Source organism: Heterocephalus glaber, unplaced genomic scaffold (assembly GCF_053883595.1).
Source record: "Heterocephalus glaber isolate CG9 unplaced genomic scaffold, H.glaber_assembly_v1.0 deba00000818, whole genome shotgun sequence".
In the NCBI taxonomy this organism is placed as follows: Eukaryota; Metazoa; Chordata; class Mammalia; order Rodentia; family Bathyergidae; genus Heterocephalus; species Heterocephalus glaber.
The window spans coordinates 17,380,642-17,402,128 of record NW_028258164.1 but is presented as its reverse complement, the minus strand read 5'-3'; the positions used below and the strand labels follow the sequence as shown (position 1 = coordinate 17,402,128).

At 41.0% G+C, this 21,487-nt stretch overlaps 1 protein-coding gene across 8 annotated transcripts in view; it reads right to left on the bottom strand.

Annotated features, from left to right (window-relative positions):
- Window positions 1-21,487, bottom strand: part of Rbm33 (RNA binding motif protein 33) — a 112,221-nt gene that overhangs the window by 42,656 nt on the left and 48,078 nt on the right. For all 8 annotated transcript variants that reach the window (XM_087207832.1, XM_004860335.3, XM_021240919.2 and 5 more), the window contains 3 exons: window positions 14,205-14,413; window positions 10,321-10,606; window positions 7,184-7,242 (listed from right to left, as the gene is read on the bottom strand). In XM_087207832.1, the coding sequence (XP_087063958.1) occupies window positions 7,184-7,242; window positions 10,321-10,606; window positions 14,205-14,413 (554 nt within the window). The remainder of the gene's footprint in view (window positions 1-7,183; window positions 7,243-10,320; window positions 10,607-14,204; window positions 14,414-21,487) is intronic.

Genomic DNA, 21,487 nt, shown 5'->3' with positions numbered 1-21,487 from the left:
ACTTAAGAACACCTCTCAGTTAATTCTGATTAAATGGGTTAAATGCAAAGAATAAAGACCACTAGTGACCCCCGACATAATTAAAATTACAGCTTTCTGTCACTTATGTTAATCCTCTTATCTCAGCATTCTCCACAGATTCTTTTTCTTCTCAGGTTGTGCCTTGTTTAAATACCTACATTCATTTTCCTAGAAGGTACTTTTATATTTATAAAGGCATACTAACATTTTAAAAACACATATTTACCTAGTGCCAAGTAGTACTTGTGCTAGGATTTCCATATTAAAAGTGTTATTGGTTCAAGCAATGAAACTAGAACACTAATTACAAGATTAAAAAATTTATCTGTAACATAAAAATACTGCTTTTGCTAAAGCCACTAAAGACTACTTACATTCTTTCACAAAATGAAAACCCTATACTCGTGCACCTCCCCAACTCTGTTCTTGCCCAAACACCCCTGCCCACAACATCCCCTACTAGTAAACCCTCCACATGAGTACTGAAAGACTGGCATAATCTTACAAGAATTAGGATCAGGTTCTTGGATCCCATCTTTTTTGTGCAGTTTAGTGATGTGCATTTTAACATTTAAGGAGAGGGTACTGCATAGAAATCAAGACACAGACTATCTTGGTTCCAGTGTCAATGTAAGCAATGAATCTTTCCAAGACTCAAGCTTCCCAATCTGAAAAATGAGAAAACAGTGACACCTCTCTACTCCCATAAAGTTGCTGAACACAACTCTGTGTAAAATATGAAATACTGTCGTCCCTCTATTTTTTTCATTCACCACTGATTTTCAACAACATATATTCTAAAAAGACTATTTCTTCATTCAAACAAAAATTTCAAAAAGTAAAGCAGTGATATCAGCTACATGAATGGAAAGCACAGTTGTTTTAAAATTTCAGTCTATGAACATACTTACCTCATGACCTACAATACTCCTCCCAGGTATTTACAGACAACCTATGTTCACACAAATGGTTCTAGTACCTTTCTGGTGAATGGATACACAAGCCGTGGTGGATCTACACACTGGAATACTGCACAGCAATACACATAGACACACTTCTGATAGGTGCAACACAGATGAGGCTCAGATGCAGTACATTCCATGAGAGAAGCCACACTGCAAATAGAATGTGTGCTGCAATATTTCATTTATATCACAAAATTACAGGAACAGAAAACATCAGGGGTTTCCAGGGTCCAGGCTGGGGCAGTATGGAATCTTGGAATGAAGAACTGTCCTCCATCATCCTTGTGGCAATTACACAACTGCAGGTGCTGGCCAGAATTCACAGGAAAAGTCTACTCTTTTGGAAGAATCGTGTTTTGATACTCTTAGGATCTCTTTCAAAATTTATTCAAACAATGCATCTGAACAGCTTTATGGGTCTTCAAAAATACATGGGAAAATAAATACTAAAACAGAACCAAACCAAACACCCTAAGATAAGTGTCTTCTGTAGGACACCACAAAAACCAGATCACGGAGATGTTCTTGGCAAAGAGAAGTGGTCCAAGACTGAAACAGTTGTTACTGCCAGACATTTCCAGGCTACATAACTAAGTTACAGATGGACAAACTGTATTTAAACTTTAAGTCTAACTTAAACAGCATTATAATCTGAAGAGGGTTTATGGAGATGTTGTCAGTGTTAATAGTTTTACTTAGCCAAAAAGTAAACAAAAGTTTATCATATATCTTATCTTATAATATGGTTTTTGACTTCAACAGTAACTCTCCAAGATATCGGTTTTATATAATTTCAATGCATATTCCCTGCCCTTCTGAGTTTGAGAGTGACCTTTAACCCAGCCCTATCTCCACCTAATATATACAATGTATACTGACAATGCAGTGAGTAGAGTTAAAGGGTTACTGAATTTGATAAATTACCACCATGTTTAGCTGCTCCTGTTACTGCTGCAGATGGGAATTCATTGATATGATTAAATTTGATGGTATGATAATGTATGGTAATCACGATTAATCAGAAACCCAGGAGCAAGTGGAGGATGTTGGGTATTATGTCACCTGCATTTTAAACTGCATGTTCTCCTTGCAAGCCTGACAGCGTTTGACAGCTGGAAAGCTCTCCTCCCACATTCTCCTGCTACTACTCATAGATGTGATAAGAGAAAATGCCCATCATTCCTTCTTTACCTTAAGTGTTAGTAATTACAAGGCATTTGGGGCATGTTGTTAAAAACAGCAGCATTCAAAAGCAAGACCTTCTTTCCTAGATAGAATGAAGTCTGGATTCTCAGCTGCAAGGGGTATAATCAGAAAGAAATGTGATTTGATGCAGCAGTCTCCTCAGGCATGATTTGCATGAAATGGTGTTTAGGACCCATCTAGTGGGCGTCAATCACCACCACCTGATACCACACACCACAGCACAGCCCAGCGCCAACCTCATCTGCTGCTCTACCTAACACTGTAACTGCTAAGAAACTCATTCAAACTTACCAGCACAATTTTCATTTTTATTTTAAACAAAGAGCACTAAGAAATTATTTAACAGCTGAACTACTTGCTATTCAACCGGCTAACTAAAATGTCCTCACCCAACACACCAATGCAAAATCAAAAGACTATATTGGTTCTAAAATACCTTAGGTCAAGAATCCTGAAAATATTAATTACTTGGGATTTATCCAGAAAAAATAGCAATTGGATAGGAAAAGAAAAAAAACAGTAGGTTAGAAAAATCTCAAAGTAACACTTTAAAATATTTCAACAATTAACATTTTCGTATTACTTTCAGTAAGCAAGTAATAAGTTTCAGTAAGAAACAATATCTCTTCAATGACAAAAATGTGAGTGGAAAATCTATAAGAGAAGGACTTATAATTTTATATTAGTGACAAGAACACCAGGGAAAGCCTTTGTAGAAAGAGAAACCAATCACATTATTAACATGTAAAATGAAGAACACAAGATTGAAAACAGAATTCAGATAGAAACACAGATTCTGACTTCATACAAGGAGAACTAGCAAATCCTCTGGAAAACCATTTTCCTTCCCTCTTTCTTATTAAAAAAAAAAAAAAGAGAGAGACAAATGTTTTGTGAAATTACACTTGAAGGTCCTGACATGAACCCAATGAATGGTCTGGTAGGTAGCAGGAGCAGCAAGGAGCCCAAAAGCAGGACCTGTGAACCCCGTGGTATATGCTATTTCCCATGTCTATCAGTTCATGTAAATCTTCACTACTGGGAAAGAAGGGGAGGGAGATGAAAAAAGAATCAGGATGTGTTATGTACATGCACCAGCTCCCCACAATAAATGCAATCATTATATACTGCAAACATGGTCTATAGCTGACCTACATTAGGAAGACTAATGTTGTGACAAGAAAATGAGGATGAAAAAGTCATTCCTGATACAGTATCAACTGAGATACATTTTATATTTGCAAAAGAGATTCATAATTCTGATTTGAAAAAATGGGCAATAGAAATAAGTTTGAGAAGAAACACTGTGGAGTTTAGCACTAGCTAAAGTTAAGTACATGAATATAATCTTTACTGGAAGTTAACTTACAAAGTGCTTCACAGAATTTCTTAAATGAGTAAAAAAGATTAGAAACCTCATCTAGATGCAAAGACTAACACGACCAAAACACCGAGTGCCAAGAACTAAAACAATTTCTTTCAAAATAATAAAAATAAGGATCCTTTTCTTATGACATTTGCCACTCTGACATTCAAATTTTTGCTTTAAAAATTGCTTACTCAATTCTCTAAGTAATATTCATTTATGGGAAATTAAAATTTAGTCTTACTCTATCTAGCATAGCCTAAAATGTTGTTATTTTGGCCTAGGATTTGAATTTTTAAAATTACTGTCAGTTGGGGATTATTAGATTGGTTGGGGATGTAGCTCAGCGATGAGTTAATAATAATGTTAAATAATTCCATGAAAAATGTTTCATATCAGGTTGCCTAGAGTTCTCTGCAATTATTTAAAAACTAGAGGCAGGGACTAGGGAGTCAGCTCAGGGGTAGAATTTACCTAGCACACACCAGAAGCCCCAGGCCCTACCCTCAGTTCCAAGTGGTGGGGTGGGGAGTGTTGAGGCACTATCACTTACGAAAGTATCCAGACAACTCAAGTCAAAATTAAGAATCATTACAGTTTTCATATAATTGTCACACTAAGTTGACTTTTAAGCAAGTCAAGTGCACCAATCCTGGGGAAGATAAGGAAAACTTTACTTAGCACAAATGACAAATGTAAGATCCTTTAAGATTTAGAAATTTAGTGCTATTTCTATCTACTATCTGTCATCTCTCCTTTCTCATTAGTTGGGTACAGAGCTGAATTCTTTACAGTTCAGTGTGCACAACATAACTCTACTGTGTAAATTCACTTATATATATCTTTAAAAGCAACAGAAGTAAAAAAAAAAAACCAAATATGAAAATATACATCCCTTCTCTACACTACTCATTCTATGCAGGGCTTCTAGGAAGTGGCAAGGTAACTCAGTATCAGCACCAAATCTCTGTGTACGCCTATTCTACAATTTCATCTGTGCCTTCTGTGCTCAAAGCCCTTGGCTGAGGGTGCACCACTGTGCACAGGATGACCCCCAGGAATCTGCACAGAGGTTCATCAACAGACTTTCACCAGATGTCACACACAAATAGGGAAATGCACAGCCTGACTGACAAAGCAACTGTGCGTACCTTGTCCTCAGAGCAATGGGTCCTGGAAAGGGGCTCAAACTGGGCAACGACAAGATTACAATGGACCTTGCTTTGCTCAATTGTCAATTTCATGCCAACTGGTACAAAGACTTCCAATTCAAATCTAGTTTACTGTACCAAGGAAATACAATGATTCAAATATCCTATGTTGAATATGAAGTTAGGTTTCCTAACTTGAATGTTTTGTTAAACTTCAGTGTAATGAATACTGATTGAGCCTGAACAATAGAAGAGTAGCAAGGGAGAGCCTACAGAGAGCCTAGCCAATAAGTGATCTCCAATGCACTTTGTTAAACCACAATACTGTACTGTCTTCACTATTTTTATACTCAAAATGAAAATTAGCTTAAAGCTGTAAGTTAGGTTCCACTTAATTATACTTGGGCCTTTTATGAACTGGCATTATGCAGAGCACTTGGCATAAAAGTAGGTCTTTGGTAAATGTTTACAAAATTAAATTCACATTCATAGCAACCAAGTTTAATCTAGTAGTAGAAAAGGGAAAAGACAACTTTACTTAAAAAAGATCTGGGTTAAGTAAAATGATAGGAGGCAGCATAGAGTTTATTATCCTCCTAAACAGGATTCAGATGGACTTATTAAAAACATAATACTTCTGCATTTACAAAAAAATAGATTCCACATTCCATTATTTTTTCTAAGGGAGAATGATTACAGAAGTAAGTACAGCACTGCATCTCCTACAGCATAAGTTCACTGTAACTTAAGCCTCAGGTCCAGCAGGTGGGGCTAACAGGAGAGCTGGGCTCAGAAACCAACACTACCTGCAACCCTATCATTTCCACCCACACACACTTCCCACCTCAAACACAAAACTTCACACCTGCCAAGAATATTTCCTATCCCAGCAGTTCAACAATATTTACCATCCTCATTCTCTACAACTTAAAAATTAAGTTCTAGTTCTCACAAAAATTATCTTTTATTTTCCTCTAACACTCTCGAAATATGTTTTTTTCTTCTAGTATCAGATACAATTCTGTTTGCACAAATGAAAAATATAAGTTAAGGAAAATTGCAACTAATCCTAATTTTATATTAGTAAGCGCCCTTTTACAAAAATATCAATAATATACATTGCTTTACGTTTATTTCTTCAAACTGTAACTGCTTTTTCACATCAAATTGTATCCCTATTAATGCAAATAAAACACGAAAATAAGTCCAATAATGATTTCAATAAAGATGTTCACAATCTTGAGAAAAGGTAAAAAAATGCTTAAATTGTCGGTGCTTTATAACTAGCAGATGAACTACTTCCTCAGAAACAATATATCTAACGGCTGAAATCACACATTAGCCTTGGGCAACACAATTACTAACCTCAGCTATTTAGACAAGTCCTTTGAATAAGTACTGGTACTCAATAAACAATAATTAAGGTTTTTAAAATAACAAATTTTTTTAAAAAAATAAAACCACAAATTTTCAGAACTTGATCAGCAATCTAAAGGAAATTTTAGCTAAATATAGGAATGAGACCAAAAGGAACCAGCTTTGGAAACCACAACATAATTCATAAATAGCTGCAAATCAAGAAAGCCTCTAAATCCTTATATCCTTAAATCCAATACTGAGTTTACTTTTGAGTTACCACCTAATATACATGTGGGTTTCTAGTTTAAACCTGTTTGGTAAAATTCTCTATATAAATGTTATCGACTGAACCAACAAAGCTAATCAGTCAAATAAGCCATTTAAATAGTTCCTGAAAATTAAATTAAGCTAAATAAGACTCTCTGGTTTACATACAAGTGACACTACAATTTTATGGTCTGCTCCATTTTCTCCCAGTTTTAAAAAAGAAAACATATCCATTCGTTTAATGAAATATGAACAGACTAGAAGGTCAAACTGAAAATTCAAATAAAATAAAATGCATATATTTAAATAAGAGCCAGTTAATGGGTGTTTTTTTCTAATTAAAGATAGCATTAAAGAGCATAGAGGTAAAGGGTACATGCCTGGGTCTATGCATACAAGAGGGAGAGAAAATATGAATGTATGCTTTTTAAAAATACTTGAAAGTGGAACTTTCAGTTAAAAATATACAACAAATGTTTTTTTTGAAAAATAAGCAGATCTCATTTTTATTCCCTGAATTTGAGATACATAACCCCCCCACATCCCCCACCCTCTTACAAACCAAGGACTTTTCCTTTTCACTTAACCTAGAGCAGTAACAAAATCAGAATTCATATCTTTAAGATGAAAGGCATTCTGCTGACGATCCTAACTTGAAAATTTTACAGTTAAGTAAAATTAATTCCACTTTCAAAAATCCACTGCCCCTAAGCTTTTAACAAACATTTTCCGTGGTAGCGATTCTAGTCAATATTTACTGACAGTTGTGAAGTAGCTGGAGCCCTTGCATCTCTTACAGAATGTGTGGGTTCTTCCCCTTCAGAGTAGAAGGGGAGCTGCTTACTCACTGGGAATCTCTGGGGTCCCACGGCGGGCCTCGGCTGGCTCGGAACTGGCAGCAAGGGCACTGTAACATAAATCCCTGTGTTACCATCACTTCCCATCTGGCCCCATAGGAAAAATAGACAACGTATAAAGTCTCATGTAAGACACACACGTGTGTAGCATACACACTATAATACACTAGGTTTACACTTGAGCTAAGCAGAAGGCAGAGCAGGTTTCTTCAGCACACAAGCATAAGCTGAAGCTGTGAATTACTATTAGGAATTAAAGTTATTTTGCAACAAAAGAAGACAGTATTCCTCTAAAATAAAACACCTAGCTTGTTTTCCACATCCTATATAGGTTATCTAAGCTATCCAATCCCAGTGATATTTCCTACCCTAATAATACTCAAATTTAAATCTAAACCCTCTAAAGTCATGAAAAGGAAGGAGGAGATAAGGCCAACAGAAAGGAAAATAGCATACCCTAGAAATTGAAGGAAATGCTCATATTCTTACAAAGAATGACCACATGAGCAACCTATTACGCTAAGATTTTCAACTATTTGTTTTCAAACAACTAAAACTCTCACCAACCTATCAGATGACCAAAACATCATTTTTAAGAAGACATGTCCTAACAGAGAAGTGAGATGTTACTTCTGCACCGAGGCTAAATTAGATATGCTAAGCTCTTTAAAACATATCACTCTACTGATCTTGATTCTGAAAAAAAGCTCCCACCTCTGAGGAAGCTGTCTCCTTCACTCAAACGTACTGCCACAGGCACCTAGGAAGCTCTTGGATGATTGGAAGCTGGGGAATACATTTTGTCCCCAAATTTGTATGTTGAACCTAGCCCTGGGACCTCAAACGTGATGTGTTTGGAGACAAGGTGTTTAGAGAAGTAGTGAAGGTAAAAGGAGGTCTCTGTGGCGAGGTGCAGTCTAACCTGTCTTGCTTCTCAGAAAGGCCAGTTTGGCCACAGCCACGTGCACACACTGAGGGGGTGACATGCGGGACACAGGGCACAAGCGGCCACCGGCAAGTCAAGGACAGGCTGCCCTTGCCTTCCTCTTGAGCAGGCAGACTCCAGACCGGGAGAGCAAGCTCTGTGGGGTGAGCCCCCAGCCTGCAGCACGCGTTGAGCACCCCACTGCTGACGGGGAGATGCAGTTACCATCAGCAGCGCCTTCACCTCAGGAACTCACCACTGCTCCAGACCCACTCTCAACCTCCCGTCACCATGACGCCTGTCACCAGCCCCTGTGGCCTCCCCCTGCCAAGGAGGTCAGCTCCTGATCACGGCCACAGCCTGGACGACTCATCCTGTCTGTGGCCCGGCTCTCCCAGCACCCTACCCCTCAGCCCCATGCCACCTCAGCCCCACACCTTGTGGCTACCTCAGCAGTGCGCACGACCTTCCTGTCCACGACTGCAACACAGCCAGCCTCTGGCTCTTAGCACTACTTTGTCTTCCCACCTCGCTCTTTCAGGACCCTGCTCTCCAAACCTCCCTCCTTATCACCTCCTGGCCCAGCCCCACCTGCCCAGGAGGTGGGCATAGCTGGAGAAAACAGCAGGCTGCTGCCTGCCCCCTGCACGTCCTTCTTTAGTCCTACAGCGTGGCTTCAGGACTTCTCACCTCAGACTATCTGTGTCCCCAACCTCCCCACTTAGGTGCTTGCACCAGCTCCAGAGCACCGTCTGCCACCAGCCTGCCACCGGCTTCGCTCCCAGTGGTGGCCATGGGTCTCAGCCTCACCTCAACACACCATTCAGTCCTGCCAGGACAAGCTTTCTATCTTGCCTGCAACAATGACTGGTTTTCTCTAAGTATGCAGTACAACCCTGCACAGCTTAAAATGAGAAGCTTTCTCTTAAACCCACTTCCTCCTCCTGACTACCAATAAATCCATGTTTTACAGAATACTGCCGAAAGCCTGGCAACAATAACACGCACTCTGTGCCCCTTCTCAGCCAGCCTAATGCCGCCTCCTCTTCACCCCAGAACCCTGGAGGCCTTCCTGGCACTCTACCCTCCCACTTACTTCCTCCACTCAGATGTAACATATACCAGAGAGTTTCCAGTCTCCTCCTGCTCAGTGATGGCAAGCCCCCCATCCTACCCACTGGCATCTCCAAGTAGGCCCTTGCTATCCTTGCTGCCAGCCTACCTACTCCCTGGGCTCCCATCATCACCTCCAATTTCCCCCCAGGTCACTCGATGGGCCCTCTCACACGAGAGCACACACGCCATGCCAAGCCATTCTTCATAACCTGGAGAGGAAAGCCAAGTCCACGGACAGCTCAGACATGACTTGGCTCTGCACCTTTTCTCTGCTTCTGTCATCCCTCTAAAGTCACTTTGGACTCCTGATGGTTTCAAGCACACAAGGCCCAGGCTTGCCTCATTGAATAAGCCACTGGTATGTGCTGGTCCCTCTGCCTGTGACCTTCTTCCCTAAAAGCCAGCTACTGAAGCCACTCTAATGGCTCCACTGATGCCACCAGCCCCTCCCCACCCTCTCTGTGCTCCTGCTGCACCATGCCGTGCCACACTGCACCCTTATCACTACATTCAGTGCTAACAGACTGCCTCAGTCCATGAGAGCCACAGAGAGCTCTATCTGCTCTGTCTTCCTCATGCTTGAGGTGCCACGACGAAGCAGTGCGCTGAGCAGTATACACTGCCACATGCAGGGCAAGGTGCCAAGTGCAGCTGCTCACAACAGCACTCAGTCCTGGACCATGTTCCTGTTCTCACAGCACCCATGGGGACAGCAATGTAGTAACTACAAGATGACCTGGGGTGAAGTAAAGGAGTCCACTTGGTGGGACTCAAGAGGGTCACTCATCACTTCCATCAATACCCCAGGAGACACATGAAGTAACTACTCAGGCATCTCAGCAGCTATCTCTAGTATGCACTTCCACTGAGAATGTCCTTTTGGTACTTTCCACTCTATCAGAAAACATAAGCTTGTCACTGTGCAGAAATTAACTAGGCCATCAAACTAAGTGTGTCTAAGGGATGGGGAAAGGACCAAGGGAACAATGCCTGTTCAAACTTGAATTCGGGAGCATCTGCCACACAGACAGCATGGCCCTGGATCACAGCACCTGCAACTGCACCAGCACCGGGACAGAACACGCACCTTGAACAGGGGTCACTACCGTGCCCTTGAAGTGTGGGTTGATGTGGATGTTCTTGGGCTGCTGCGGAGTCACAGGAGGTGGTGTCAGCATCACTCGGGGGGCCTCCATCTGCGGGGGCATGTGCACGCCCTGAGGCGGGGATGGATGATGCGGGTGCTGCAGTGGGAGCAGAGGCTGAGGGTGCTGTTGCTGCTGGAACAGGCTCCTGATGGGCTGCTGCTGCTGTGGTGGAGGTGGAGGGGGTGGCTGTGGCTGTGGAGGGGGGATCAATCTCGGAGAGTGAGTCTAGAAACCACAAGAAAGAAAAAGGCACAGAAATCAACACATGCAAGAAATGCAAAAAAATGCTGCTGTGCTATTTGCTTATAATGATTAACTTAAAATTTAAGATTTAAGTCCACAGTAACAACTTGTATAAAAACCACAGGAAAAATAAGCTGCTCCATCTACCAGAGAGAGGGACAACTTCACAGTCAGCCAGTCTACAGCAAGGAGGGGAAAAAACAGCAGCTCCAGAACACCCACCACGAACTTCAGAAGGAAAAGTGTAGTCCAGCAACCCAAACTGCTCACACCAAGCAAAGCTGACCAGCTGGGGATAGGACAGAGCTGCCCTTGACCTCCAGGTATGGCTAACCCCATCCCTCCAGTTCCAAGAGTCTCAGGAGGCATATGAGAACACGTGAGCAACCCTGTCATGGACCTGAGACTTAAGAAAAGCCCAGGGCTGCAAAGAGTGATGCCACAGGGGTAGAGGGAACTTCTCTGAGAAGCTGGTGCTGCACCCAGCTACGATGGAAGAAAAGCAGGGCACTACGCAGGTGAGTAAAAGAAACACCTAACAGAAGCCCACTGGCCTGTTTGGTAAAGAAGGAAACCAGTATGGCTGCAGCACATGAAAAAAGAAAGGAAGGCAGTGGTCAAAGATCTTCAAGCTGTTTTGTCCCACAGTCACTATGGAGGGGAAAAGCAACAGCAGCAGCCACAATACCCTGAGTCCCCTCATCTCAAGTCCACTATGAGGCCAGCCCAGGGGGTAGCACACCTATCCCCCCACCCCGTCCGAGGGGGTAGGTCCTCTTTACCAGACCATGCAACTGGGAAGCAAAGAGCTGGAATCAGAACTCACACTCTCTGATTCCACAAGTTTTGCTTTTAACTGCTAATCAAACTGACCACACAGCTAATGAACAGTAACACTACTAGTTTAGCAGGGTAATTTAACAAGCAGTTTCCCCTGGGATGATGCCAAGTTATAGTGGGTGAGTACTGCTGAATTCCAAGGGAAAAATCATTGTTATGCCACATACAATGCACTGAGGAGAAACCCTGAGGAGTCTTTGGTAGGAAGATAGTCACTTGTAGCGGCAAGTGAGGTGGATGAGAGGAATAGGAAAGAACAGAGCGGCCCACCGGCCATGGCTAGAGAGAAATGAAAGAAACAGTCAAGGGCCGAGGGACAGCAAGGACACCCTTTAAAGGAACAATGTGCAGAATTTAAAATGACATTGTAATGGCCTTGGCTTCCTTTCTATCCTTCCTTAGGGAAGACTTTTCCAAAGATTCCAAGATTCCTGCTTCCAGAATCCAGGCCACACCTTCTCGCACTCATCACCTTTTAATACACACATAATGAGAACAGGGACTGTTCTCATCAATGTGTCCCCGGGCAGAGCACACGCCCCACCACAGGAATACCCCAAGTGAACTTAATGGAACCGAAAAGGACTACCGTACAAGTCATAATATAAGAAAAGGATAGTGGAGTTTGAAGAAAAGATCTTGTTTTATCCACTTCAAGAGAAGTTTAGGTCCTGTGAAACACCCACGTGGAGACCTTACAGGGATAGCTGATATGGAGATGGGAATGGATGGTTAAGAAAGCTGCCCAGTGAGATGAGAAACAATGCAACAAAAAGGTAAAAGAGTTTTAAATATTCTCATACACACACACACACACACACACACACACACACACACACACACAGAGAAACAAAAGAATGTGAAGTAATGGAGATGTTAATTAGTTTGATATAATCACTGCACAAATGTTTACATGTACTGTAACATCACAGGGGGAGGGAGGGGGGAAGGAGAGAGGGGAGAAAGAAGGGACAGTTCTAGAAGAACGAACATCCCAAATCTCATATACCCAAACAAGAGCAGCTCAAGATAAAGGCAGTAACAGTGATGCCCAAGGCCCCAGGCTGTGGTCCACTGGACCAGCGCCCACACAGTGAATCCACTCTTGGACCCTGGGAAAATGGACTCTAGCAGCAAAGAGGGACTGACACAGGGAGACAAGGAGAAGCAGGCATGAGGCCCAGTTATTCCTTCTCGAATGTGGGGTGAAGGGTCATGGGATGGGGCAGCCCTGCTTCTGCAGTCAGCTGGCAGCTAGAAAGTACCACTGATAGGCAGATGATAGCCAGATGAGACTGCATAATAGCCTCCAGCTAGGCAGACACAGTCAGGCAGCTACTTAGTTAGCTTCACAGTTGGATCAGTCAGATCAGAATTCAGAGACAACTTTGCTGTCAGGATGCATGTTGCCTTCAATTCTGGGACAGTTGTTCAAGTGTTTCTCCATACACTCTCCCTTGGTTAACTTCTCTGAGTTATGTGATCCATATCCTCCCTTTCTTGGTTAAAAAAAAAAATCCTGTGACTTTCCCAGGATCATGGGTCCACAATTACATACAATCCCATTTCTCGCACAGTTGTTTTTCTCCATAAGGCCCAAATACCTTGTGCTAGCTGTTCCATATATGCCATGTATAGGCTTGGGCTGGCACAGGGGCAGGGAACGAAGAGGAAACTAAAGATCTGGCCCACCTGCTAGCAAAAGTGTTTAAGAGCCAGTTGTGTGCGCAACAGCAGCTCCAATGCCACCAAACACTCAGGCTGCCATCCACCCAGCTCCTTCTCTTCCTGTCCGGTGTATCAACATGGGGCTCTAATGCTGAAGCAAAACTCCCATCTTCTACTGGATGATCTCACAAACGAATGACTCCTACAATGTTTCTGCACAGAAGAAAAGTGCACACCGACAGACACATGGCAGACACTGACTGTTTCTTCTTAAACTCCTTTCAAAGGCGAAAGCCATAAAATCCTTGGACTGGCAAAGAAAACAACGAAAAAGGACACTACTGGGCCAGGGATTTAGCTCAGTGGTTCTGCCATCTGCCTTGCAAGTGGAAGGATCCAAGTTTGAGCCCCGGTACCAAAAAAAAAAAAAAAGACACTACTCCTGTCTTTGCTCCTAAGACATCCCATAGCAAATACAGAAGAAATTTAACTTAAGTTGAAATTACATGATTTATTCCTAAATTACAAAAACAATTTTATGGATAGCATAGGCCAATTAAGAAAAATGCTATCTATGGAAAACCTATGGTAAACAGTATACATAAATTTTTATTTTGGTACTGGGGATCGAACTGGACATTGCACTTGCGAGGCAGGCGACAGAAACACTGAGCTAAATCCCTGCCCCTACAAAAATACTTTTATAAAATAATCTATTACTGCTTAAAATCTGTACATCATAAGGCCAGCTTTCGAAGCAGTACTCTGAAGAGATTGCCTCCCTCTCCAGTGGCAGAGGAGCAGGGTGAACTTCACCAGGGCCTGGTCTTCAGGACACCAGGTCATCAGTGTTTCTTGGGCAGTGCTGATTATCAAGTACTGCCAGGTTAATGGAGGACTCATTTCTAACACCATGCATGAAATCATATCAGACTATGAAGCAGAAACATTCGTCTTAGAGCTTCTCTGTAATTTCATCCTAAGAAGAGGTGAACATAAAAACACCACCCACAAAGAACACTTGGGTTGCTCTGAAGTTTTCAGGCTAACTGGGAATAGGACAGTGGATTACCATGCCTGGAGGTTGCGTGGGAAGCAGGGCAGGCCTGTGATCTTTCATCCTCCCCCTCTCACTGCTCTCTCTTCTCTGGTCTCCCATGCCACGACACATCAGAGAGCCACCTCTCCTGCCTCCTCGCCGGGATCCGTAGCGTCCTTGCTTGTGCTGTCGCTCTCTTTCTTCAAATTCAAGCAATGCAGCTTTGGCTTCTGCTGAAAGTTCTATTTGAAAAGACGCATACATGTTAGATGCCTTCAAACAGCCCAGAGGAGATTCACAAGAAAACACAGGAAAGAAACATATGACAGTGGAAGTAGAGTGGCATGTGCTTCACCAGCATGTTGCCAGTGATGATACTCACACCTGGGAGATCTGTTATATGAAGTTTTTCCTTTGCACTTTGTATGTTATTAAATATAAGCATCATTCATGAATTTTAAAGTATTTGCACTTGAGACCACTAAGTGTGCTGCATAAAGCTAAAAAGAAGTGGCTGGCATCACATGTAACTGCTGTCTTACACGGCCAGGTATTCCGCAATCACTTCCTCTTTTCACCGAGGCAGGTGATGCTGGTCAGGACAGCTCTCCCTCCCCAGTCCTATGGTACCAAAACCACCTTCCCACCGAGGCCAGGAAGAGAACATCATCAATACACAATGGCACAGAGACTCAAACACATTCCTGATCATTCTGATTTAAAAAAAAAAGCTATTAATGAACTCACTCTGAAATCAGATTATAGAAGTTAATTCTCTAAAGAACAGAAATACCCTTCCATTTCAAACCTTCATATTCATTTTTTTAAAAACTTCACTCTGTGAAGTCGGATATGGACACCTTATCCAATAGAGCAAGGTCATACAAGGAAAAGCTCAGTAACACAGACACTGGCAGAGCATGGAGCAGCTGCTCACTCACTGCCCCATGCTTCACAGGCACTGGACCTAAGAAACCTCCTATGCTGCATTATTCTAAGTGCCTTGGGGACAAATACTGATTTACCCAAATAGGCTTCCTTTATTTTATAATAGTATCTAAATCGTGATAAATACATCTTACATTAGTAAATACATATTTTCTGAAGCAATCAGTGGAAGCCTTCTCATGCATTCTTTCACAGCAGAGTATGTTTCAATTTAAACATCACCAAAGCCCACTTCCTACTGCGGACTCAATCATCACTTCCAAATTCTTCCAAAGTCTCTGAGCCATATTTTATTTTCTTGAAATTGTTTCTGCGGTATTCCTTTTCCCTCCAAATAAATCTAGACCCCAGTTGAAAGAAAACTTAATCTCCTTTTCACCAGCAGACTTTTATTCTAATCTTGACTATATGATTGGTTCACACACACATTTTATGCAGTGAATCAGCAATTATTTTTCTAGTGGTTTAAGTGTCAAGATTAATTTCACTATCCTCAGTAATAAAATGGTTTCAAATGACATCTTTAATCAGCAAGTAAAAATGCTTTCCTCCAATTGAGACAAGCTGTCACAAAAGGTCACCAAAATATGACACGATGGAAATTACATTTGTAACTTCAACTGAAATGTTAATTTCCCTTTAGTGTTTTCCAGATTCTAAAGAGATATAGTGCAACTAACAAAGTTTTGTACTGTCTCTTTCTAAAATGTTAAGATTATTTGCATGCAAATAACTAACAACTGGAAATGATTGATATGCAACACACAATTTACTTGGCAAAGTAAATATAGCAAATGGTAGTCTGAGATTGTTTTTCTTTTTACAAGATAAGTGAAACGAGATGTTTTTTAAACCTTGCAAATACAAGGCCCACAACAAGACAGCATGGAATGCTGGCACTAACAACTTAAATTCTTCTGTCACTAGATGAAAATGCTTACCTCACGGATACTTAGTCTTGAATGAAATTAAGTAAGGATATTAGTTTGAGAATACTCTGTAGGTATAACAAGGTATTTTAGGCTAAAGCAATAAAAATTTAATGTATTACATGTCCCAGTGAGACTTAGCACAACATTAAATCTCGAAGTCTACTCACAAATAATAACTTAAAATCCTAACTGAAATAAATGTGGCCTTTCATTTATGGCTTGCGCTGCTTAAAAAGACCACCTGAGGTCACTTCCTAGAACAACAGAATGGATAGCTCTGAATTACAGGGCTCACATCTGTGGGAAAGAGGTCAATGATACCTTCTCTGAGAATGCTGTGACATTTTCATTCAAAATCAACCACTCCCTTACACATATGTTTCAGCAGCCTTGCTCAGGTGGGTTCCGCAAGAGAACGATTTCCACTCCACAGCATCCTTCACATGCTGTGGATTAATTTATCTTCTGAATATGCAGTTTTACACCATCCCTGGGGAAACTGAGAAAAAAGGCACACAAATCCTTCTGTGGAAGGTTTAATTTCCAGGATCCTAGCTGGGAAAAATGCTAATGATCTAAGATACTAACAAGATGAAAACCCCAAAATTCTACTTCTAACTCAACCTACAGTCAAAACACAAACCAAAAACTGTGCATCAGGTTCCTTAACAGTCAAGACTGTCATGCACTAGAAATAGTGTTTTCAAAGATGATGCTATATGTATGAATGTGAACGAAGACTAAAAAGCCAAAACTCCCTTCTAGATTTTGAAAAGAACTCACCCCTTCACATGCAAACTCTTAAGAGGCAGAAATGGCAAGCACCACAGCATTATTTGATTCTTCTTTTTAAAGAATGGAGTGTTTTCAACATTTACCAATGCTTAAAAATTGTTTTTATTTGTAAACAAAATGTTAAAAAAAAACATTGTTTTAAAAATACCTATCATATGAGACAACATATATACGCTGGGAGCAAGATACTTTAATCTCATTACCAAAAGCAGGCAACCAGCTTTATTTATACAATCAAGTAAATGCAATTACATCTACACAGACCCTGAGACTGCTGTTTCTATCACCAGCAGGACCCCACAAACCAACAGGCAACAATTCATGCAAATGAGGCACCAACAGTCACGGAGCTCATTCTCTTGGGAAACCAATCTATTTAATCAGGTATAATTCTAACTTTGCAATTTCTGGAAAACCTGTCAAGACTCACAAATATGGAGCGAAGAAAGGACTTTTAAGCAACATTTTCTAGAAAAAGAACCACATTCTATGCAAAAGCACTTACTGCTTCTAAGGACCCTGGATTTCTTCCCTCATATACCAAGGGAGTGACTTGCCCATAATGAATGAAACTTTCCAGGCTCTTGTCGCAAGATAACATCACTATAAAGTTGCTAGGCAACTAGACAAGGTATAGGTATAGGTGTAGGAGTGTGTGTGTGTAGGTGCGTGTGTGAGTCCTTTGAACAAAAGGGTAAAGGATTCTGAAAAGAAATGATTCAAACGTCCTGCAAAGACAGACATGCAGGGATGAAACACACAAAGCTTACAGATGTGGGCCAGCTGACAACATCTCAGAATGAGGACACTATTGGTACTTGACTAGGAATAGAACTAAGGAGGCGGCAGGTACAGGCAGACAGGTAGTGTGGGTGGGGAGGTGACACAGGAGGCAGGTGACCCAGAAAGTCCACCATGCGCAGCAGCCACCAGGCTGCAGCATAGAGGTACCCATTCACACTGCTGGCTGCTGACCTCACAGCTGTAGGAGCACTCAGGGTCTAGGCTCTTACACTTCAGGTTTCCAGTGGAGCCACTCAAATACCTAGCCCAGACAATGAGGGCCACAACCAAGAGATGCTGCCCAGTGTACTCGGTGTTCAACCTGGCACAGAGATTATCCAAACCTAGGATTATGAGGTCTCTGATCCACTAAATTTGTTCTGGAGCCAATTCCTCTTCAAGTATTTTTGTTTCTTCTAACTTCCTGTTTTAAGATATTTGTTCCATCTCCTTTTTCCCAGGGTAAAATTCAGGTCTACTTTCTTAGAAACACGGTAAGTTTTTTTTCTAATTAATTTTATTGGTACATTTTAGGTATACAATATAATGACATTCATCATTGGAAATCTGCACCTGTACATAATCTCTCTTGGTTCTTAATTTTTCCCCTTCCCCTGCCTTCCCTTCAACCCCTCCATCCATCCCTATTTACAAAGACTTTATTTCCAATTTTTCATTTACTCATATTAATTCTATTCCCTTCTTTCCTTTCCCTACCACTACTACTACCCCTTCCCCTTTGCCCCTTTTCTTCCTATTTCACATTATCTATTATACCTTTTAGTCCTTATTTACACTTCCAGTTTCTCACACTAGAGAAATTATTCAGTATTTACATGTGTCCTATTTATTTCACTTAAGAGTATGGCCTCAATGTGGATCCATTTAGGCATAAATGTCTCTAATTTCTCATTTTTTATGACTGAATAGTACTCCATTTTATTAAAAAAACACATTTTCTTTATCCAGTCTCCAGCTGATGGGCATTTGGGCTGTTTCCAAGTTTTAGCTATTACAAACTGTGCTGCTATGAACATGGGTGCACATATATCACTGTGGTATGATTCTTTTAATTCTTTGGGGAAGATACTCAGCAGGGGAATAGCTGGATCAAATGGGACTTCGAGTCCTAGTTCTTTGAGGTATCTTCATACTGATTTCCACAGTGGTTGCACCAGTCTGCACTCCCACCAGCAGTGGAGCAGGGTTCCTCTTTCCCCACAGCCCCACCAGCATTGGTTACTGGTTGATTTCATGATAGCAGCCATTGTTTCTGGGGTGAGGTGGAATCTCAGCATTGTGTTCATTTGCATCTCTCGAATGACCAGTGATGTTGAGCATTTTTTCATATGTTTATTTGCTATTTCTACTTCTTTGAGAAATGTCTGTTCATTTCAGATGCCCATGTTTGGACTGGGTCTTTAAATTTGGGAGGTCTGATTTTTTAAAGTTCTTTATAGATTCGAGATAGTAGACCTTTGTCTGAGGAACAGCAGGTGAAAATTTTTTCCCATATTGTGAGTTGTCTCTACACTGTTGGTGGTTTCTCTTGTTGTGCAGAAGCTTTTTATTTTTTGGTACCAGGGATCAAACTCAGGTCCTTGCACTTGCACAGCCGGCAGCAAAACCACTGAGCTAAATCCCCAGAACCTAGAGGCTTTTTAATAAGAGATCCCACTTGTTGATTGTTTGTGCTAGCTCACAGGCAACTGAGGTTTTGTTCATAAAACCTTTTCCTACACCAATGTCTTTGAGAGTTCTACCTAACCTCTGTGCCAGCCGGTTCAGAGTTTCTGTTTTAATATTTAGATCTTTAATCTATTTCAATTTCAGTTTAGTGCATGGTGAGAGATATAGGTCTAGTTTTCATCTTTGGCAAGTTGAAACTCAATTTTTCCAGCACCATTTATTAAAAAGGCTATCTTTCCTCCAGTGAAGGTGTTTGGCTCCTTTAAGATGAGGTGGTTGAGTGTGTCTGGAGTTGTTTCTGCATCTTCTCATCTGTTCCACTGGTCTGCTCCACTGATCCTCAGGTCTGTTTCTTTACCAGCACCATGCTGTTTTTATCACAGTAGCTTTGTAGTAGAGTTTCAAGTTGGGGGTTGTGATACCCCCTACCATGTCTCTGTTGCCTAGAATTGGTTTTGCTATTGTAGGTCTCTTCTTGTTCCAAATGAATTTTTCGACTGTTTTCTCAAGGTCTGTGAAGTATGCTGCTGGGATTTCAACTGGGATTGCACTGAATCAATACAGCAGTTTTGGAAGTATGGCCATTGTCACTATGTTGATTCTTCCTACCCAGGAGCAAGGGATGTCTTTCCATTTTCTGATACTGTCTTCGATCCCTTTTCAGAGTGCTATAGTTTTCAGAGAATAGGTCTTTGATTTCTTTTGTTAGATTGATTTCTAGGTATTTCAGTTTTTTGGATGCTATCGTGAAAGGAACTGTTTGCCCTATTTCTGTCTGAGTCTGTTGTTCGTGTAGAGGAAAGCTATTGATTTTTGTGTGTTGACCTTGTATCCACCTACTGTACTGAATTTGGTTATTAAGTCTAGAAGACTTTTGGTGGAGTTCTTGGAGTCTTCTATATAGAGTATCATGTCATCTGCCAATAATGACAATTTGACTTCTTCGTTTTCTATCTTTAGTCCTTTTATTTCTTTCTCTTGTCTAATTGTCGTGGCTAATGTTTCCAAGACTATATTGAACAGGAGTGGTAATAGTGGACATCCTTGTCTTGTTCCTGATTTTAGTGTGAAGGATTTCAGTTTTTGACCATTTAGTATGATATTGGCTGTTGGTTTTTCATAGTTGGCTTTTATCAGATTGAGGTAAAGAACGTCTATTCCAATTTTTTATAGGGCTTTTATCATAAATGCATGTTGCATTTTGTCAAATGCTTTTTCTTCATCTACTGAGATGATCATACAGTTTTTGTCCTTGGCTCTATTAATAATAGCGTATTCCACTGACTGATTTGCGTGTGTTGAACCATCCCTGCATCCCTGGGATGAATCCCACTTGGTCAGGGTATATGATCTTTTTGATGATCTTCTACATTCTATTTGCCAGTATCTTATTAAGGATTTTTGCATCTATGTTCATTAGTGAGATTGGCCTATAGTTCTCTTTTTCAGTTGGGTCTTTCTCTGCTTTGGGGATCAAGGTGATGCTTGCTTCCAGGAATGAATTTGGGAGTACTGCTTCCCTTTCAATTTCACTGAAGGGTTTAAACAGTAGTGGCAGTAGTTCCTCTCTAAATGTCTTGTAGAATTCAGCAGTGAAGAAGCCATCAGGACTCGGGCTTTTCATGGATTGATACTGGGTTGTTTAGAATTTTTAGGTCTTCTTCGTTCAACTTTGGTAATTCATACTTATCTAGGAATCTGTCCATTTCTTCTGTGTTTTCCATCATATGGGCGTATAGGTTCTCAAAGTAGGTATTGAAAACCCTCTGGATTTCTGCTGGGTCCATTGTAATTTCATCATTTTCATTCCTAATAGCATGGGTTTGGGCCTCTTCTTTCCTTTTTCTGATAAAGTTGGTTAAGGGTTTGTAAATTTTGTTTATTCTTTCGAAGAACCAACTTTGGCTTCATTGATTTTTTTGTGTCATTCTTAGTCTCCACTGCATTGATTTCTGCTCTGCTCTTTTTAATTTCCTCCCTTGTACGAGCTTGGGGTTTGTCCTGCTCTTCTTTTTCTAGAAGTCTGAGGTTCAGCATCAGGTTGTTTAATTGGGCTTGCTTTGTTTTCCTAATGTGTACCCACTGCTATGAATTTCCCTTGTTAAGACTGCTTTCATTGTGTCCCATAGATTCCGATATGTTGTATTGTCATTGTCATTTAATTGTAAG